At 45.6% G+C, this 22,267-nt stretch overlaps 1 protein-coding gene across 1 annotated transcript in view; it reads right to left on the bottom strand.

Moving 5' to 3' along the window:
- Nucleotides 1-22,267, bottom strand: part of TMEM132B (transmembrane protein 132B) — a 285,111-nt gene that overhangs the window by 145,983 nt on the left and 116,861 nt on the right. The window contains exon 3 of the mRNA XM_063144325.1: nucleotides 8,103-8,249. Within this exon, the coding sequence (XP_063000395.1) occupies nucleotides 8,103-8,249 (147 nt within the window). The remainder of the gene's footprint in view (nucleotides 1-8,102; nucleotides 8,250-22,267) is intronic.

Raw genomic sequence — 22,267 nt, 5'->3', positions numbered from 1 at the left:
GAGATGGAGGACAGGTCTGTCGATGGGCACTGACCATGACAGCTATGCAGAACCTCCACATAAAAGAGCAGTGTACCTCCAATTATCAGATGCTGGGGTTATTCCACACATGAGTTTCCAGGGCATCAGGCTGCGTACTGGAAACAGAATGCTGGGCTGTTCCATCAAAATCAAATTAATAAAATACACACTCTTCTTTCTACTGAGTCTTAAGCCATCCTGGATAGATGCGACTGGAGTATTTTCTTCCTTTCTTTTCCAGTGTCAACAAAGAAGACTCTGATGTAAACTGTTTATGCCTGGCCTTGCTTAATAAAAAACAGGCTGCGATAGTTCTACGGTATTCTCGCCTGTAAAAATTGCCTATTCTTTCTTGTTTTGCCCTAAGTGGTCTGTGGGAACACAGGGTTTCCATTCCACCACAGCGATCTTTTATGTGTTTTAAGTTGCTGGGCAACAGCGTGGATGCCACCCACAGGTACTTGCCTTCCAATGGCATGAGAAGCAAAACCAGGACAAAGAAAAGAGAAGGAACAATAACAGAATTTGCAATCCTTCCCTACCATGCTATTAACATTAGCATGCTTCCTCCCCAACAGAACCCAGTTTTCTCTTCTATAAAGTCTCACCGATTCATCTGCCTCTATTTAGATTCTTAATCCAGGGGTTTCGGTGGGATCTGGGAGTGGTATTACCCTAGAAAGTAGGGCTGTGCTCAGCTCCGTTCCGGATCCCCGAATCTGGAGTGGATAGGGCTGATCTAGACCCCCTAAATTCAGATCCCTTTGCACTGTGTTCCCTTTGAAGTGCTAATATTGTCCTGAGATGCACTTCCACTATCTCCTTCCAATACACTTTATTTCTGAAGGATATTGTAGTTGAGGTTTAACTTTAAAAATTCCCTAAAAATCAGGGGATGATCTGATTTGCTTCAAAATTGGCATGACTAAGGATCTATTTAGAAGCTATCATGATGCCCAGTTACATGTGTTTATCTTGAAAAATGATGGAGATGGATGCAGTTTTGTAAATCGGGGGAATGGTTGAGGGTTAAATCGTTAAAAAATTGCTAAAAATGAGGGCATGAACCAATTTCCTTCAAAGTGGTCATGCCTAAAGTTCTACGTGGAAGCTGTCATGGTGCCCAATTACATGTGTGTATCTTGAAAAATGACAGAGATAAATGCAGTTTTGTAAATGGGGGTGGAAGCTTTAAAATTTCTCTAAAAATCAGGGGATGATTCGATTTGCTTCAAAACTGGCATGACTAAGGATCCATTTAGAAGCTATCACGGTGCCCAGTTACATGTATGTATCTTGAAAAACAAAAAAGTTATAGGTGTTTTTCTTTTCCAATGTAAGTCTATGGGGGGAAATCCGGACCTCTGGATCGGTTTGGAAGAGGTCTGGATCAATCCAGATCAGTTCGGAAGAGGTCCAGATCAATCCAGAGTGGTTCAGAACCGATCCAGAGGGTGCAGATCAGGATCCAGAGTGGAACAGGAGGTCCTTGCACAGCCCTACTAGAAAGGGCTAATATCAGGAGTTATGGTGGGTGAGGAAGAGCTGTAGCTCAATGGTAGAGTACCTATTTTGCATGGCAAAGGCCATGGGTTCAATCCCTGCCATCTCCAGGAAGGGCAGAGAAGGACCTGGGACCAATGGTGGCCAATGGCTCTGATTTCAGTGGGTTTCAGTCAGAACTTTAAAGGAGCTATCCAATGTGCTGACTACTTTGGGTTCAGCATTTTAGATAGCTCGTTTAGAGATATGGCTGGTTCAGGCTGAAACCCCTAATGGATTCACAGCCCCATCAAAATCAGAGCCACCAGCCAACACTGCCCTGTACTGAACCCTTGGAGATCCGCCACCAGTCAGTGTAGGCAAGGGGTGTTGAACCTCAAGATGTCCCAATCTGGTCTACTGGGGACAGAAAGACCTTGAGAATTTAAAAAAATCAAGTATGGGAGGAAGCAAAACTGACAGATTCGACCACCCTTACGGTGGCACATGGGTTCTGAGAACTCTAAATGATCCCCATTTGCAAACCACGAAGTGTGCTTCTGGGTGAAGCCTTGAAATTATATATTTCAAAGGAAAAAAGAAAAATACGTGTCGCTGGACTACGTTATCAACGAGAGACTGAAATGTGTGTCTGACTATTAAAGAGGTGAATTCATAAATGTGTTCTGAACAATACAAAACCCGGGAAAAGAAGCTTTAATCTGCGAATTGCAACAACCTTGGACAAAATGGATTTCTAATAGAATATAATGTAAGCCGCCTGAGACACTGCGATAAGGGACTTTTGTTTTTTTATTATTATTATTGAAAAAAGAAGAAGAAAACTTGCAGAGAGCGTGTGTGAGAGGGGGAGAGAAAGGGAAGGAAAGAATGTGACTCACTTTTCATGAAAGGTCTTAATTTAAAAAATCTTAATGAACACTCAATTTGCGCAAGCAAATTGGAGAACTTTGAGATGAAATAAACGGTGATAAGGGAGGAGGGGAAAGATTAGAGGAGTGAGCATATTTGAAAAGGGTTCCAAAAAGATAGCGCAAGCGGGAAGGAATAAAAGCCCGGATTTATGAATGCATTACATTCTAATGCCGTTGTGTGCATGACTTCAGGGTACATTGCGACTTCTATGGCCAGCAAGTACAGGAGAAAATAATAGTGGATACAAGCGTAAGAAGAGGAGAAAGGTGCTTAATAAGTTAAGGGTACTCAACGGCCACCTAGGAAATTGGTGGAGAGTACTTGATCCCCTCTTCACCACACACACGCTGCTCCTCTGAAGGACCTTGAAGGAAGCAAAACTGACTACGCTGCAGTTTTCGGTTGTGAAGCTACACACATAGAGCTCAAATGCTAGCAGGAACAAGAAGTATTGCATCATCAAAGACCAGAACTGTTGCTATTGAATTGCCTTCATCCCCTGTTTCTGGTCTTTCTAGGACGATCCAGTTGGCCAGCATGGAAAACCACAGGCTGAACTGGATGGCCCCTTGGTCTTTTCTGGCAGAAGTCTTCTTAGGTTCTCATAGTCCCATTAAAGGGCCATCTAATGCCGCCATGGGTCTTGTGGTCTTTCAGGAAACCACAGGCTGAACTGCACGGCACCTTGGTTTTTTCTGGCAGGACTCTTCTTATGTTCTCATAGTCCCATTAATGAACCATGAAATATCACAAGCAGAATGGGGAAACATTGAGGAAGAGAGGACTCTTGTTCTCACACCTGTCCTTTATCCTTTTCCTGCTTCTATCCCCTCCCATGGCCCTTGGCTCAGCCCTTCTCCCCTCCCCCATTGGCTTCTCAATTCCCCCCTTCCAAAAGCACAGCTCCTCCATTCTGGGTTATGTGCCATTTTAGGCCACCGGTTCTGTTGAGTACCGGGCTAATTCCAGAAGCAAGGTCAGACAAAGGTAAGGTCATATACCAATTAAAGAAATCAAGGAACACACAGCATATGAGTATGGACTGGAAGCCAGACAAACCCAGCATGCATGTTCCTCCAACAAGTGGCAGAGTCAGACTGAGCCTTAAATAGGACTTCAGCTTGCTAGAGACTGGTAGCTCCTCCCAAACACTGTATGAGGCCTTTGGCTGTGACAGCATGGAGGCAACTGGGATGTGGTGATGGTAGCAGCTTCAGGAGCGGAGTTCTCAAAATCTGAGGATGGCTGGGCCCAGTGGCACTTCTGGGGCTGAGGGCCTTGAAGGATATTGATGGGTGCTTCTACAGCCAATTACTCTTCTGGATCTGAGATGTGTCTACCAAAACCTTCTCTTCCTGAGGAGGGGGAATCAAAAACCTGGATCATGACAGATTGGGGCCACCCTCCCATCCATCATTGAGATCATCCCACAGGTGGAAAAAGAAGCAGGAAAAGGAATCATTTTTGCAGGAACCACTCGGAACACTGCCCCATGTGGAGAGCTCTGCCATTGCAACTTTGCAGTAAAGAACCATCTGGACGGAGATGGCCTCAGATTTTCCTGAGCAGGACGGAGTATAAGAGGGCTTCCTGTCTGAGTGCAGCTTTGTTTGAGCAACAAGGTCTACCTGAGCTTGTTGCTCAGGTCTACCTGTGTTTTGTGTTTCTGGTTTTGCACTTTGATTCCACCTTCTAGTTCGCCCTCTGATCCGGATTGCTCTTCAGCCCTGACTTCCAGTTCCCAGCGCCTGACTTTCTCTAGGCAATTGGCCACAGCCCAAATCCTGACACCTAAAGTCAATTATGGAATGATCTCCCCAGCGAGGCTCACCTGACGCCAACATTGTTATCTTTTTGGCGCCAGGTTAAGACTTTTCTCCCAGGCAGTTAACAACATATGCTGAGTTTTTTAACTCAGGGCAACAAGGGACGAGGGCTTTCTCGGTGGTAGCCCCCCGACTGTGGAATGATCTCCCCCATGAGGCTCGCCTGGCGCCAACATTGTTATCTTTTCGGCACCAGGTCAAGACTTTTCTCTTCTCCCAGGCATTTTAACAGCATTTAACAACGTTACATTTGTTTTTAATGGACCCCAGAACTGTTGTTTTTAAATGGATACTGTTGTTTTTATACTGCTGTTTTTATGTTTCTGGCAGTTTTTAAAATTTCGTATAATTTTTAAGGTTTACTATTTTTAACTGTTGTAAAGCGCCCAGGGAGCTTCGGCTGTGGGGCGGTATATAAACGTAATAAATAATAAATAAATAAATAAATAAGGTCCCAAAAGCAACAATCATAGCCTTATAGACATGTAAGCGGGACTAGCCCAAAATGTTTTGCTGCCTGTGGCAAAGAACAAAATGGCATCCCATCCCATTCCATAAACAAAAGCCAACTGGACTGTGTCAGTTGAATCTTTCTTCAGCACTGACAATCCAATAGCATCCTCCACCACACCTGAAGCTTAAGGGGTGCAAGGCAAGTCATGTGGCACACAGTTCTTTCCTCCAATGCCTTGCTGCTACTGCTGCTTCCCAGCATTTGCTACCTGAGGCAACTGCTTCACTTTGCCTCATGACAGGGCCAGCCCTGCACTGCAGGTTTGGGGATGTGTGTCTCCCTTCTCAATTCAGGAGACCGTCTGCCTCTCTCCCCAACTCCTTAGACTGAGGGAACCAAAAGCCTCAAAAACGCATTGGCCCCTTTTCATTCTTCCTCCAGAAAAACCAGTCCTGGATTGGGGCAAGGAGGGCAATCCACCTTTGACAAGATGTCTCCTCTCCTTCCAGATTAGGTTCCAGATCAGGTTCCAGATCAGGTTCCAGATCAGGTTGTGGGCTCTCCCACACTAGAGGCCTTCAAGAGGCAGCTGGACAACCATCTGTCAGGGATGCTTTAGGGTGGATCCCTGCCTTGAGCAGGGGGTTGGACTCGATGGCCTTGTAGGCCCCTTCCAACTCTGCTATTCTAAGATTCTATGATTCTATCAATGGCCTCTGCTGACATGCAAAGAGAAAACGAATGTTGCTCTCTCCAACAGTGCTTTTAAAAGCTACGATTGTCTAGAATGTAGAAAGCAGATTGTAATGCAGAGATGACTGGAAGACTAATGGCTTTATATTAAACAATTGTGGAGGTTTTGTGGCTCGGGTTATCTTCTATCTTGTTACGGGAGTAGTTGAACCTGCTAAACTAACAGCAAGGTAAAGCCAGAACACCAAATTAAAAGAATGATCAAAGTTAAATATTTGTTCCGAGAGCAACAATATTTGCTAATCTGGAATGGATCTGACGGAGTTTTCTATTTGCATACTTTAATTAATCCCAAAAATATTAAAATTAATCTCACAAAGGAAAGGGTCAGAGTATTAATTAACTTGAGATTCATTGCTTTTGTATAATTTAGAAGTTCGACACAAAGCAGAAAACGGTGTTAATAAAAACTAAGTTACTGTGACAGGTATAATTTCACGGATTAGCAAAACTTCCAGCATTCTCAACAAGTTTATGGCTAACTTAAATTTTTTAAGTTACCTTGCTTCAATTAAAATGTTTTTTTCTCTCTCTTCCAGATGAAAATTACATTTCATTCTTCCTTTAACCTCAATATTTCTCTCTTAATGTGATTTTTCTTTCATGCGGCTCTAAACGGAACACGGGTTACAACGGCAGTAAATGGGGGAGGGGAACTAAAGCAGAATTAAGTAGCAGCCATTTTTTTCACGGCTATATTTCCAGCACAGAGTAAAGTGTTCTCTATTCTTTGGTCCTATCTCTAGAGTTGGCAAATACTGGCCTTCTAAGGAGAAAATTGGCTTGAGCTGGATCACAGATGGTGTGTTATATATCTAGTAGTATAGTAGTAAATTTTGAACTGCAGGAACTTGTCGTGATGGATCCAACCACCAGGAGAGTTCAATAAATTCAAACAGCTGAATTGATCCTTATCAACAAAACCAATTCTAGCTGTTTTCATCTTCACCAAGAACAGGTCTTTTCCAAAGCTAATAAGTCTGAATTGCCCATTCAAGATCAGGTTGCCCCCAAATACTTGGTATATCAACAGGGAACAAGGTCCCTTCTCAGAGAGAATGGGGAATTCTTAGAGCGTGATGCAGAAGACATCAGGGTCCTTGCTGATAAAAAGCATCAGCGTTTCATCCCTCTGAGCTGTGACTCCACTACACCACTGTTTAAATTGCTTTTAGCTCAAAGTCAGTACGTTAGAACAAAGAAGTTGAGTGTCAGTCCATAGGCCAAATTCAGCCTTTCTGCAGTCCCAATTGGATTTCTAAGGAGTGCTGAATTTATTTATTCTATTGCAGTTATATCCCAACTTTATTTCTTCCAAGGAACCCATGGAGAACCCTCCTCCGCTGCATTTTAACCTCACAACAACAACCCTGCAAGGTATGCTAGGCAGAGAGTCTTTGACTGGCCCAATGTCACCCAGTGAGCTTCCATGGCTGAGTGGGGACTAGAACCCAGATCTCCTGGCTTCCGGTCCAACACTCTAACCACTATACCACACTGGCTGATTTTAGCTGGCTTTCAAACTAAATTAACACTTGTAGCACTCCATAGCTGCTTGCTGCTAAGTCCCTACTTTTTTTTTTCTGAGCACCCAACAAAGGTGGGTATGGAGGGGCAAACATGGGCTTCCAGATCCCTCACACTGCAAAATAAAAAGAAATAAAAAGGCAGTATTTTTGGAGACCCACCTGCTTTTCCAAAGCCCATATCGTGAAACAAGCCTAGTGTGGGGTCCACCTTCAGTTCTGGTCACTTCAGAAGGAAGTCCAATTCACTTCGGGAAACACCAGAAATGGTCTGGAGGTCTGATTTGACTCAGGCTTGGGCTGAATCTGATACACATCCCAACTTTATATAAATGTCTGATGGTAAGGAGGAGGAGGAGGAGGAGGAGGAGGAGGAGGAGGAGGAGGAAGCATTTTGCCCTCCTCTGAAGTGTGTTCAGAGGAGGGCAACCAGGATAATCAGGGGTCTGGAAACTATGAAACTGGGAAACTGGAAACTGGGTCCTATGAAGAGAGACAGAAACAACTGGGCATGTTTAGCCTGAAGAAGAGACGACTGAGGGAGACATGATAGCACTATTCAAATATGTGAAGGGTGGTCACACAGAGGAGGGCCAGGATCTCTTCTCCATCCTCCCAGAGTGCAGGACACAGAAAAACGGGCTCAAGTTACAGGAAGCCAGAATCCGGCTGAACATCAGGAAAAACTTCCTGATGGTTAGAGCAGCATGACAATGGAACTAGTTACCTAGGGAGGTTGTGGGCTCTCCCACACTAGAGGCCTTCAAGAGGCAGCTGGACAACCATTGGTCAGGTATGCTTTAGGGTGGATTCCTGCACTGAGCGTGGGGTTGGACTTGATGGCCTTATAGGCCCCTTGCAACTCTACTATTCTATGATTCTAAGAAGGAGGAGGAGGAGGAGGCACATCTTTGGAAGTAGTATGTAAATACTAGAAAGCTGTCGCTAATACTGGAAATACAAAAAAAAATGCATTCCTTTTCAAGAGTAAACAAACTGCTACATCAATAAAAGTATCTGTCCTTCGGCACTCCCTCTGCTCTCGCCCACACTTAACTGGAAAGGGCACGCACAGTTAGAAGCAGCACAGCTCAGATTTCTTACCTGTTCTCTGTGTTGGGATCGATGCGCTCACACACAATGGTAGCGGTGGTCTGAGTCCTTCCATTGTCGACATCTTGTTGTACTCCCCACTGGTCCGGTTCACTGACTCGGATGTCTACGATCTTCACACCGGGGGCAGCCTTAATTCTACCGGGAAAAACAACAAACACAACTTTAGTTCAAAAGGATGTTGTGAATGGGGAGAGAAATCTCATAGAATTAACCCAGAAACACTGCCTGGACAGTGGCTTCCCAATGCATTTAAGAACGTGCATCAGTCATCAGCATGCCAAGGACAAAGCTATTTCACATCGCACATGGCAAGAGTTGCCACTGAAAACGGCATCCCTGAATCAAGGTCTCCCTCATAAATTGCAGGTTGAGTTTATGTCATGTTGCCATACTTCCGCCATGTGTGGTTCCTGTCTCATGTGTGGAAGAGCTCCAGATGGAGTTAGGGATGTCAGAAAATTCCATGGAGGGTGGAGTTCAACAAGTTTTCCTAGGTTCCCACCACCACCACCACCAGGACTTCATTCCAATTCCTGCTGCAGCGACTGAATTGGTCTGCAGTAAGTTGGGCCAGTTTGTGGATTTTCTAGGTATTTTGCATTATTATTATTTTTGGAAGGTTCTGCAATTTGATGCAAATTTCTGAGCAATTCGTGCACATTTCTGAACGAAGGCTAGAAATTCTCAGGGGCTGTGAATCCATTCTGGGTTTCAGTTACAACCAGCCAGAACTCTAAAGAACCTATCCCAGGTGCTGAACCCTATCTCCAAAATAGGTTCAGCATCTTGGATAGTTCAAGCAACTTACCACTTAACCCATACTAGGCTCTCAGACCATCTCTTGATCAGTCTTTCCATCCCTGTCTACAGAACCCACTCTTCATAGGCTATCCACCCATTGGTTCCAGACAGTGGGATCCTGGCAGAATTGGTGTTTTTTATGTGATCTGCATTGATTTGATGGAACTGAAACGTGCTTCAGTATCTCCTTCTGGGACCCGCTGTGTTATTTCAGAGTCCATAACCCAAACCTCCCTAACAGGCCAGATCTGATAAATGCTGACGCTTCCATCTGCTAAAGCAAACTGCTGTGTTTCCTAGCCCTTTGGCCAGAAGGCAACGCAATACATTTCTCACCCATCCAAGGACACTTGATGATGCTATTTTTACTCAGCTGGGCATCGGAAGGGATTTGCTGATGATGCTTCTCCTGTCATCTGGCCATTTGCTCCTGCCCCATAGGGGTGCTGGCTCCTGACACTGATCTCCCTGGCTTTTCACCAGTGCTGCCTCGTTGTCTGCTGCTAATGCAGGTTTTGCTCACTGTCATCCCAGGTTAGGGTCAGGAGAACCTCTCAAGGTATTCCCCCTCCTTTCCCAAGGCTCACTGACCCACCGATCTCTCCGGATAACCTTCAGATTTCAGTCCTGAATCTGATATCTGATCAAACGGGTTCACCTTTTGTACCACACCTGAGTTTCAGCCAGAGGAAAGAACTGGGAATCAGTGAAGCTTATGAAGAAACACCCAAACATCTGACCCGAAACTGGGAGGGAGCAGCAAAGATATATAGCAGGGATGAGCGACATGCAGTCTGTGGGTCACATGCTCCCCCAGCCAGCCCTTCATTCAGCCTACAGCCCGCTTTACCACTGCTAACTTTGCCAGTGTCTGCATCCCAAAAATAAGCAGTGATTTTCCTGAAAACATGGTTTGCCAGGTGTGTTTGCCTTCTTTGGATTCAATACCAAGCTCCCAGAATCTTCCTGGAAGTGCAGATTTACTTTCAAACAAGGTATCACTCCCTGCATGCCTTAAAATCACCACTTTTTATACCATTCGCCACACTGATGAATGGGGAGAGACTGAAACAACTGGGCATGTTTAGCCTGGAGAAGAGAAGATTGAGGAGACATGATAGCACTCTTCAAATATGTGAAGGGTGGTCACACAGAGGAGGGCCAGGATCTCTTCTCTATCATCCCAGAGAGCAGGACACAGAATAATGGGCTCAAGTTACAGGAAGCCAGATTCCAGCTGGACATCAGGAAAAACTTCCTCACTATTAGAGCAGTATGATAATGGAACCAATGACCTAGGGAGGTTGTGGGCTCTCCCACACTAGAGGCCTTCAAGAGGCAGCTGGGCAACCATCTGTCAAGTATGCTTTAAGGTAGATTCCTGCAATTAGCAGGGGGTTGGACTTGATGGCCTTATAGGCCCCTTCCAACTCTACTATTCTATGATTCTATGATTCTGTTTCAGTGGCCACCCCCATCTATTCCCATGGAACAATACCATTAATAATGTCATCACATTTCATACTCGCTTGAGTATGAACTCACTTAGTTTGAGGTGTCTGTCTGCATTACGAATCCCACCCTACCATTTTGCCAGGCTGAATCGCATATGAAGTTAATATTTATTTATTATATTTCTTGGCCACCTTTTAGGGCAGAAGCCCTCACAGGGCAGCTTCCAACAATAAAATACATAAAAACAGTTTAAAACATCAAAAGCAATAAAACCATACACAGTCAAATAGCAGTTAAAGCAATAAAAGCTAACTATAAAATCATCAAGGACAACCAGGGAAATAGCAGCAACACAGTGCTCATCAAGAGAAGGCCACAGTAACCTAAAATGTTTTCAAGGCCTTCTTACAAACGTGCATGGCAGACCTCTGATGGGCACTCGTTCCAAAGATTCAGGGCCACTGCAGAGAAGGCCCCCTCTCATGTGGACACCCACCTAATTTCTTTCACAGGTGGGCAAATGAGAAGGGCCTCTCTTTCTGATCTTAAAGTGTGGGCAGGCTGATAGGGGTGAAGGCGATCCTTCCCGTAACTTGGTCCCAAACAATTTGGGATCTAGTGAAGGCCCCCACATCCCTTAGCATCATATAACACTCCATAACCTTCACAACAGCCCTGCGGGGGTAGATCAGCTTTCTGGATCTCCACCTGGCAAAGAGGTGTCTGAGGCTGAGAGGTTTCTTTTCCTGTCCGACTTCTCCACAACGCTTTTCCTTTTCAAAACTGTACCTGAATCACACATCAGCGCTCCCGTGTGCTTTTTTTTTTAAAAAAAAACCCTCCTGCTGCTATTTTTATATAACCTTTTCCCAGCTACATTATCTAACTCACACATATCAACTCTGCCAGAATGCAGCAGGTATGAAATCGCCTAACGGAGCCTTGCACTCTGTACAAACTGCACACCATTGGCAAACAAAAAAGCAAAAGAACAGAATGTTTGGCAGGAACACCAAGAGACAGAGATCCTATTAAGGCAAGCACACCTGCACACACAACTGTGCTCCAATCCTCCAGTCTTATTAGCAAGCCTTCCTGCAGCCCAGGAAAGGAACTGCACTTCTAAATACCACCCCATTATTATTATTATTATTATTATTATTATTATTATTATTATTTATATATAGCACCATCAATGTACATGGTGCTGTACAGAGTAAAACAGTAAATAGCAAGACCCTGCCGCATAGGCTTACATTCTAATAAAATCATAATAAAACAATAAGGAGGGGAAGAGAATGCAAACAGGCACAGGGTAGGGTAAACAGGCACTGGGTAGGGTAAAACTAACAGTATAAAGTCAGAACAAAATCAAGTTTTAAAAGCTTTAGGAAAAAGAAAAGTTTTTAGCTGAGCTTTAAAAGCTGCGGTTGAACTTGTAGTTCTCAAATGTTCTGGAAGAGCGTTCCAGGCATAAGGGGCAGCAGAAGAAAATGGACGAAGCCGAGCAAGGGAAGTAGAGACCCTTGGGCAGGCGAGAAACATGGCATCAGAGGAGCGAAGAGCATGAGTGGGGCAAGAGTGTGAGATGAGAGAGGAGAGATAGGAAGGAGCTAGACAGTGAAAAGCTTTGTAGGTCAACAGGAGAAGTTTATATTGGATTCTGAAGTGAATTGGAAGCCAATGAAGAGATTTCAGAAGTGGACTTACATGGTCAGAGCGGCGAGCCAACAAGATGATCTTAGCAGCAGAGTGGTGGACAGAAACCAACGGACTGATGTGAGAAGAAGGAAGGCCAGTGAGAAGAAGGTTGCAGTAGTCCAACTGAGAAATAACCAATGCATGAACAAGAGTCTTGGCAGAAGAGACAGACAAAAATGATTGAATCCTGGCAATATTATACAGGAAAAAACGACAGGATTTAGCTACTGCCTCAATATGAGGAATAAAGGAGAGCGAGGAATCAAATATAAAGCCAAGACTACGAGCTTCCTTGACTGGAGTAAGTGTAACATCATTGACAGTAAGAGAGAATGAGAGATGAGGAGAAGGTTTAGGAGGAAAAACAAGCAAATCAAACCCCATCAGTGATTCTATATATGTGCCTGAAAGGTCAAGGTCATTCATCTTCTTGTATGCTTCATTTTTATTTTATTTTATTTTATTTTATTTTATTCATTTATTACATTTATATACCACCCCATAGCCGAAGCTCTCTGGGCAGTTTACAAAAGTTAAAAACAGTAAACATTAAAAAAAGTATACAAAATTTAAAAACCACCAGAAACATAAAGACAATAGTATAAAAACAACATTATCCATTTAAAAACAACAGTTCTGGGGTCCATTAAAAACAAACTTAGCGTTGTTAAATGCTGTTAAATGCCTGGGCCATGCATTTATAAATAATAATAATAATATATTTATTTATTACCCGCCTCTCCCTCTGGATCGAGGTGGGGCACAACCCCAAACACAATGTAATACATAAAATTAGTTAAAAGAGCATATAAAACCAATACAATTTTAAAATAGCAATCACAGCATCTTAAAATTCTTAGGTTTAAAATTCATCTGGGTAGGCCTGCTGGAAGAGACTGGTCTTTATGGCTGTCTTAAACTCAGAGAGAGGTTTAAGCTGATGAATCTCCTCCGGCAAGCCATTCCACAGTCTGGGGGCGGCAGAAGAAGGTCCTCTGGGTGCCAGCCTAGTTGTGACTGACAGGAGTAAACCCTTCCCAGAGGACCTGAGTGTGCAGGGCAGATTGTATGGGAGAAGGCGATCCCGCAGTTAACCTGGACTTAAACCATGTAGGGCTTTAAAGGTAATAACCAAGACTTTATACTTCGCCCGGAGTATAAACCCTTGCTCCAAACTTGATGTGTATGTTCCTTAAGTTTCATACCAGGTATTCAAGAGGGGAGGAAGAACTGAAGTGGGAGCAGAGCAACAGGGGAGTCCACCCAATTAAAATCTCGCAGGCGCACATACCCTTTTCCGCCCCAAAGTTTGAGCCATCACCTCCAACTTCATGTACCCACGGCCTGGGATGACTTTTCGCCCCTGCCCAATTGCAGTACTGGGAAATGAATCCAAAATGAACAGCAAAATGCTCCAGTGCTTTGTGAACATAAATGACTGTATTTGCAAGTCCCTTTCATCAACAACCAGGGATGGAAGCTATCCACTTTTAGGAGAAGAACATTGACAGAAGGACTTTGAAGCTTATCTTCAGGAGGCCTTTGGGAATGTAAACGAACGTTCAATAACAGCAGCAGCACCATTATTTTCAGAACAGGAGTCGGGGGCATCCAAGCTGCTCCCATAATGCACCAGTTAGGATGTTGCTAATGTCATTAGGCCTCTGCTTTAACCTACCCCCCTTTCCTTTACTTATCCTTAATATTTGGACTACTGTAAGTCCAGATGCACACCCATGCACAGAGACACAGCGAGACTCACACAGGCTGGCACAAACACAGCAACCAACTGAAATATCATACACAGTGGTGTATTGCTAAAATCTGAAGGACACTCATTCATCATGGCAGCCGCACCCACAAGGAAAGTCCAAAAACCCATGCAGCTGTGCTGATCTACATCTGCAGACCCTTTCTAGCAGTTCTTATCTCAGTCAGGAGCGGGTAGTTCGCAAAGACGAAACTTGCCTTTTCAAAACCATGCCACTCCAAAATACTTCGCATTGCAACAGGGATGCATGTCTGGTCACTGGGGAAATCCATTCCCCTCCATCCCAGCTACTGTGAGGATTGCAGTTAACCTCAGAGGGAACAAGGATGTCTGATCTCAGCATCCCCGCTGATGGAAAAGTACCAGGGCCTGCATCTCTCAGAGCCCTGACTCCACGACGCCACTGATCATACAATGCACGAAAAAACAGGGGAAATAAATCTGACAAGATTTGGTCATAGAGAGATTTCCAAATAGTAGTTACTTGATGGCTGTAAGATACCCCAAAAAAAACCCACTTCAATGCAAATGTAGTCAACTGGAAACCGGTTATTTCAGCTGTTCTTAGCCCCTACATTTCTGCTGACGGACTCTTTTTCTCTTGTGATGGTTGTCGTAAAACTTTGTTTTTAAATTGGACTTGATACCATCGCATTTTCTTCTGTAGTCATTATATTTTTTATCGTTATGGCCGGGGGGGGGAGGGGGCTGAAACAGAGGGACTGAATGGATGCAGGGACTGGGAGATACCTCAATCATTGAGGCTAATGAGATTATAGTGCAATCCTATTGCATACTGACCCAAGAGTAAGTCCTACTGCATTCAGTGGGGCTTACTCCAAGTAAAGTGTGCATTGGAGAGGTGCAATACTGTTTTAAGAAAGCAATCCAGGGTAGGGGTTGAATAGCAGAGTAACCACCTCTTTCTATGCCCTATCACTGGCCAGAACAGAAGGTGTGGGTGGCTTTTTGCATCCCTTTCTCACCCCCCACCCCTCCCCTCCATAAAAACTGGTTGTTCCTTTCTTATCTCCCCCTCCCCCATTGCTGGACTAGATGAACCCTTGGTCTGACCCAGCATGGCTCTTCAGATGTTCTTAGGATTACACCTTTAGATACTTAGTTACAAGCTTTCAGCTCCAATATGCTGGCGTTTTCAGTAGTTTTTGGTATTTGGGGCCCCCAACCCTGTAGGTTTTGCACCACTGGAATCCACCACTGGAATGCAGCTCCTGAGAGTCCCCATGAAATTGAATTTGGACCTTGTTCTGAAAGAGGATCCCACTCCCTGAACTAAATCTCACATTAACTACTACAGGATGCAGTGATGTCCACCAATCTGGATGGCTTTAAAAGGGGGTTGGATAAGTTCCTGGAGGCAAAGGCTATCAATGGCTACTAGCCCTGATGGTTGGGTGCTCTCTCCAGTATCCGAGGCAGTCAGCCTGTGTGCACCAGTTGCTGGGGAACATGGGTGGGAGGGTGCTGTTGCACCATGTCCTGCTTATTCATCCCTGGCCGATGGCTGGTTGGCCATTGTGCAGACAGAGTGCTGGACTAGATGGACCCTTGGTCTGATCCAGCAGGGCTCTCCTGATGTTATGTTCTTACACCATTGCTTCCCAAACTGCTAACACTGAACGGCCCAATCACATCCCAGAGGGGGGCAGAATTACCTGCTCCTAGCAAAGGCTGGTTGGAAGGAGGCAAGAGCAGAGACATCAATCCTGCAGAGGGGCAGCAGTGAAACTCCCCTGGGGCTGGCTGATTTGGGTCTGGTAGCTGCCTTCCGTTAACTGACCATGGCCCTACAACCGCTCATGCGCAGCGCTGTTTGGGAATGACCAGACAAAGCAGTTCGATGTGCCGCACAGCAAAATTGCCAGCAATCATCATCCAAAAAGCTGAGACCCATGTTTTTTCCCAGCCAGTTAAGCCAGTGAACGATGTTTTGCAGACACAGGGTGAAGCTGGGCGACAGAATCTGTCGCGTTGGACGGCAGTATAAAATAGAAACACGGATCACTCCATCTCGGATTTATTACACTTTTAACATCTAAATCAGGGGGATTCTGTCCCATAGATTGAGACTGATCTGAAGTAATTTAATGGGAGCTTGGTCGTTGAAACATATAATCACATTTCTAGAACAATGTAATTACATTGAGTGTAATATGATTTCCTGCCAGTGAGCTTTAAAAGTGCGGCATCCACCACATTCTTTGCCCTTGCATTGAACATGACAACCCCAGCAAAATTAGTTTTAGGAAGACCAATGCAGCGTTCAATTAAAAGAGAGAGAAAAAGAGAGAGAGAGAGAGAGAGAGAGAGAGAGAGAGGCATTAGGATTTCAGGAGAGGCAGAGTTGCAGAAGGGAGGGGAGACCGTAGCGGTTGTGGACTGAAAATGCAGAAAGGAAAAGATCAGCCAAGAAGTTACAATCTAAATACTTTATACTCATTATTCATTCATCCATTATAGCACTTTTATCCCGCCCTTTAGCCAAGAAAGGCTCTCAAGGCGGCTTACAAAAATATTTCTTAAGACATTCCCTGCTTGCAGGCTTACAATCTAAAACAAACATGACACAAAAGGAAAGGGGATTGGGAGGGAGGAGGAAAAATGTGACTGTCCCTTCAAACGCCCAGCAAAGTCGTAGTAGCAGCTGTATTTATCCGTGAGTGCTTCCTGATGAAGGACTCCTACGCTTCCAATCAGAATGCTTTGTGCAGCAATTCTGTCTTCTTTTCCTTATGGGTTTTCTATCCTTCTGCTGTCTGGAGCTGAGGCATTCGGCTTCTGGCTCAGAGGCGCAGATCTTGGGATCCAAATGATGAAATTGGGGGGGGCATGGGGGAGCAGGGAGGCACCGAGGGAGGCGGTTGCCCCTCTGCAAGAAGCCCAGCCCCTCTCCTCCCATTCATGCGGGAGGGGTACGGGTTGCTTGTATCCCTTCCTTTAAGTGTGAAGCCTTTTGCATCGTGCCCAAAAGATGCGATCGCCTTCAGTCATTTCTAGCATGGTGCAAACAAAGTGCTATCTCCTCCAATCAACGGAGTGCAAAGATAATGTTATCTTCTGCTGTTATGCAGCAGGGTGAAAACAAACTCCCCCAGCAGTGGCAAAACAAACACTACAATGTATATATGGATACATCAAAAGCTCTTCTCTGTCCAACTGAATGGAACAGAAAACACTGAAAATGATTCCTAACCGTCATCTGGGTTTGGGAGGCTACAAGGAAAAACAGTCAGCCTGAGAAGAAGGTCCTGCCCAAAATGGACTTGCTTGTCCAGAATCTGCAAGAATCAGTCCCTGTCGTTTGATGTGGGGAGCAGAAAACTCTGTTAAGTTTCTGCAAGGGACTGGACTCCACAGCCTTCCAGATTACAGCAATTGTGTCACCAGCATAGCTATAAAAGGGGAAGTGGGAGGTCATTCCACCAGCCCTGTGAGAAACCTCCCACCATGTAGACTCCATTGTTCAGCACCCCTGTACAGAGGGATATGAGAGAGAAAATGGTGGGGGGCATTCCACCAGCCCTGTTGAAAGTTTTTTTTTCCTCTTCCCTCCCCATCTTTTTTTCCTTGTGTGTCATGTCTCTTTAGATTATACACCTGCAATCTTATTTTACTGATTGCATGTAAGCCATTTCAGGAGGCATTTTATTTTTTTGGCAGAAGAGCAGGGGGAAATACTGGAAATAAAGAACGAATAAGTAGATCAACCGATGTTCTGATTGGATATACAGCAGCTCCTTCCCTTTAGCGATCACCTGTGCAAAAGGTGCCAAAAGGAGGCTTGGCGACGGCTGTCTTTTTATTTATTTCCACTGCAATTCAATGGTAATCTCCTCTTGGAATAATTTTGGCTGCTCAAGTGCTAAATGTGTCAGAAATCTAAAGCAGGGAATCTGCAAGCAGAGGCATCCATCAAGCTGTTCCCTGCCGGTGGGTTCATGAGCGTCTCCCGCGGAATACAAGAACTGGAAAAGAGCTCGTGCTGAGAGGCTTTCATCAGGGGAGGGGAGACAGCAAGGTGGTGGAGTTGGTGGCAGAGGAGAAAAAGCAGTGCAGGACGGTGTCTTTTATTTTATTTTTAAGGCAATCATAGAATCATAGAATAGCAAAGTTGGAAGGGGCCTACAAGGCCATCGAGTCCAACCCCCTGCTCAATGCAGGAATCCACCCAAAAGCCAGATGGCTGTCCAGCTGCCTTTTGAAGGCCTCTAGTGTGGGAGAGCCCACAACCTCACCAGGCAACTGATTCCATTGTCGTACTGCTCTAATAGTCAGGAAGTTTTTCCTGATGTCCAGCTGGATTCTGGCTTCCTGTCACTTGAGCCCGTTATTCCGGGTCCTGCACTCTGGGAGGATCGAGAAGAGATCCTGGCCCTCCTCTGTGGGACAACCTTTTAAGTATTTGAAGAGTGCTATCATGTCTCCCCTCAATCTTCTCTTTTCCAGGCTAAACATGCCCAGTTCTTTCAGTCTCTCTTCATAGGGCTTTGTTTCCAGACCCCTCCTGGTTGCCCTCCTCTGTACACGGTCCAGCATGTCTGCATCCTTCTTGAATTGTGGAGCCCAGAACTGGACGCAATACTCTAGATGAGGCCTAACCAGGGCCGAATAGAGAGCAACCAGTACCTCACGTGATTTGGAAGCTATACTTCTATTAATGCAGCCCAAAATAGCATTTGCCTTTCTTGCAGCCATATCACACTGTTGGCTCATATCAAGAACGGTGCACCAGAACATCACAAATTTTAGTTCAGGAGCAACTTTGCAAAGGGCTGGCCTTCCCTGCCCCACAAACACCGAACCATTTGGAAAAGTAAATGAAGGAAATCAGTTTTTCGGACCAGCAGTTCCAATCCTGCCCAAATGCCCTGCAGATCCATTGATAGAAATATGAATGATTAATGTGGAAAAGCTGGTAATAAACCCATACTTATAGAATCACTTGTTGTTCTCCTGATCTACCTACAGTAGCCTTTTCCCCAACCCTCATCCAGATGTTTTGGACTACAATTCCCAGCATCCATGAGATTTAACGAGGCTGGCTGGGGCTGACAAAGGTTTGCTCCAAACCATCTTCAGATCACCAGCTTGGGGGACGCTGTTTGGAAGGAGGGAGGCTGTCTATTACTTCATTGAATTCAACATCTGCTCTTCTGGCCCTGCTGCTTTTGGGTCCCTCCTGCTTCTTCTCTGATTGAGACACTTCAGCACGCTATTTATTTTTATTTATTATTGCATTTATATCCCACCTTTTTTCCTCCAAGGAACCCAAGGCGGCGTACATAATCCTCCTCCTCCTCCTCCTCTCCACTTTATCCTCACAACAACAAGCCTGTGAGGTGGGTTAGGCTGAGAGTTTGTGACTGGCCCAAAGTCACCCAGTGGGTTTCCATGGCCAAGTGGGGACTAGAACCCAGATCTCCCAACTCCCAGTCTGCCACTCTAGCCACTACACCACACCGGCTCTCTTCCCCCAAGCCCTTCCCCGATGGCAACCCTGCCTGGAAAACAGGATGCTAAAGCAGTAGAGGCTGTTGGGTCCGTTTTCAGTGGGGCTCTAAATCCATTCTGGGCTTCAGTCAAAGCCAACCAGAACTCTAAAGAAGCTCTCCAAAGTGCTGAACCCTATTCTCAAAATGTGGACTCTAAAGGAGCCATTCCATATTCTGAACCCACACCCTAAACTTGGTTCAGTGCCTTGGAGAGCTTTTTTAGAGTTCTGGCAGGTTCTGACTGAAACCCAGAAGAATTCACAGCCCCACTGAAAATGGACCCACCAGGTTCCACTGTGCTAGAGTACATGGACCTTTGACCTCATCCAGCAGGTCTCTTCTGATGTTCTGATGTTCTCAGGCAGGGCTCCTGCACACTTAAAGGTGGTCAAGAAGACGGATGAGGTCAGGGACATGGAAAGCTGGCTCCTTTGCTCGTCCAGACCTGGAGAAGAAGCCCTGTCCCACAACATCCATCAGCACCTCCTTGTAAGTATGAGCGGCAGAGCGAGAACAAAAGACGTGTCATTCATCAAAGAGGAGGCATCAGATCCCCTCTTGATCTGGGCTCATCCTTCGTTCTGATACACAACATCGGAAGTGAAGGCTCTGCAAAAACAGGGCAGAGTACGGCAGTGATGGATTGCGGTTTCATATCAGGACAGCAGCGAATGGGCCCGTGTCGATTCCAATAAGGTTTAGATTCCAAGCGAGGCTTGTAGGAGAACACACAGTGCCAAAACCCAGGGGCTCGTGTGTTAAACCCAGTATTCAATTACCACTAACCCCATCAGTTTAAACGGAGTTAGCTTGCCTCAAGCCAGGAATGTGGTATGATAATGCCATCCATTAATCTAGCTGCTGACAATCTCAATTCATTTTCTCTCTGTGTCTCTGTCTCTGGCCTTAACTAGACCTACCTTACAATCCAGGATGGAGGAGGGAAGATCTCACGTTGTTTAACATGAGATCCCTCCTCCGTTTACACGTCAGGCACTATGACCTCAGAAAGAGAGGCATCGCGCCCGCCATTTTTTAATTTTTACAAGGAGAAGCAGCGCATGAACGGTCGTGCGCTGAAGGTAAGTGTTGTTTTTAACTTAATTTAGTTTCCCCGCTCCCCCCACCAAAACCCCAAGGAGCGCTGCGCCCTGTGCGCGGAGCCGGGTCAAACTGTGGCAACAGGCCACACGTTCTGCGGTTTTGGGCTCAGCCTGGGACCATGGGAAAAGTGGGCCCAAAGGGGAAGGTTCTATCCCCGGGGGGGGGGGGCATGCGTCATATGGATGCACAGGGATGATCCCGGGTTTCACCCCTTGATAAAGCCCAGTCTAGCGAAGGCCAAAGTCTCTCTCTCTCTCTCTCTCTCTCTCTCTCTCACACACACACACACATGCTATCCCCTCCAAATTCTCCAAATTTTCCTCTCTCTCTGTGAAAGAAGCAGAAAAAACAATGCCTCTTTCACAGGGAGAGAGAAAGTTCCCAAAAACAGGGGGTAGGATTTGGCCCAGCACATGTATATAATCTTGTTCTAGTGAGAAGCGCTTCTCACAGGGAAACTTTTCAGAATGCGACAATTATCCATGTGAGCACAAACACAGCTTTTCTTAAAGCCCTGGCTGAAGCACAATTTGCTAGCTCTCAGCAAACACTCATCTTCTACACCTCAAAGAAACCATATTGGGCTTTGCTTTCCATGCCCCTATTATGCATCTGTAAGGGCTCATCTTAAACCAAGAGCAGGCTGTGGGAAGGGGGGGGGACAAAAATATCACCTCCACAGAATAGGAACAATGAGAACTAAAAGGCACCGCGGGGGGGGGGGGAATCGTCTTAGCAGTCCTCTTCAGTCAACTGCTTTTTTTAAAAAAAAACACTTTGGTAGTGGTTGCACAGCCTTGCTCAACACATGTGAAAGGGAAGCATACCGGAAGCAATATCTACCTACACTGCAGATAAAATGTAGGAAAGGCATCTTCATGGGTCACGTTTCTAAAGCTGCCTGGATCTGACTGACCTGGAAGCTTTAAACTTCAACTCTGCTTCGTGGTGGTGGTGGAGGTGGAGGAGGAGGAGGAGGAGGAGGAAGGAAGGAAGGAAGGTGAGGAGGAGAAGGAGGAGGAGGAGAAGGAGGAGAAGAAGGAGGAGGGGAAGGAGGAGAAGGAAGGAAGGTGAGGAGGAGGAGGGAGGAGGAAGAGAAGCAGGAGCAGGAAGGAAGGAGGAAGGAGGAGGAGGAGGAGGAGAAGGAGGAGGAAGGAAGGAAGGAAGGAAGGAAGGAAGGAAGGAAGGTGAGGAGGAGGAGGAGGAGAAGGGAAGAGGAAGAGAAGCAGGAGCAGGTAGGAAGAAGGAAGGAGGAAGGAGGAGGAGGAGGAGGAGAAGGAGGAGGAAGGAAGGAAGGAAGGAAGGAAGGAAGGAAGGAAGGAAGGAAGGAAGGAAGGTGAGGAGGAGGAGGAGGAGGAGGGAGGAGGAAGAGAAGCAGGAGCAGGTAGGAAGAAGGAGGAGGAGGAGGAGGAGGTGCTATGTTTGTGACCCATGTTAGTTTAGCCAATTGTGGATCTTGAACAGCCAGGTGCAGCCTAGGCTACAGCTAGACGCAGACACTCTTCCCATCTGAAGCACAGCCTGAGAGCTGTCCTGGGTGCTGAACATTTAGACCTGCGTATATTCGGTTGTACGCAATAAATAGATATATGCCTCGGAACCTATTTTATTGACTCGGATAAGGAATCTGCCTCAGCTTGGCAGCTCACATTGACATTGTGCTTCACCTCGTCTCATTTTTCTGAAGCCTTGGATATCTTTCCCATTGACTATAATGTGAAAATCAACATATGTCTACACATTAGGTTTTGGTGTTGTTGTTTTAATGGGAGAATGAGAGGAAATAGGCAGATGTAGAACATACATCT

Source organism: Elgaria multicarinata, chromosome 18, assembly GCF_023053635.1.
Source record: "Elgaria multicarinata webbii isolate HBS135686 ecotype San Diego chromosome 18, rElgMul1.1.pri, whole genome shotgun sequence".
In the NCBI taxonomy this organism is placed as follows: domain Eukaryota; kingdom Metazoa; phylum Chordata; class Lepidosauria; order Squamata; family Anguidae; genus Elgaria; species Elgaria multicarinata.
This window is presented reverse-complemented; position numbering and strand designations above follow the sequence as displayed.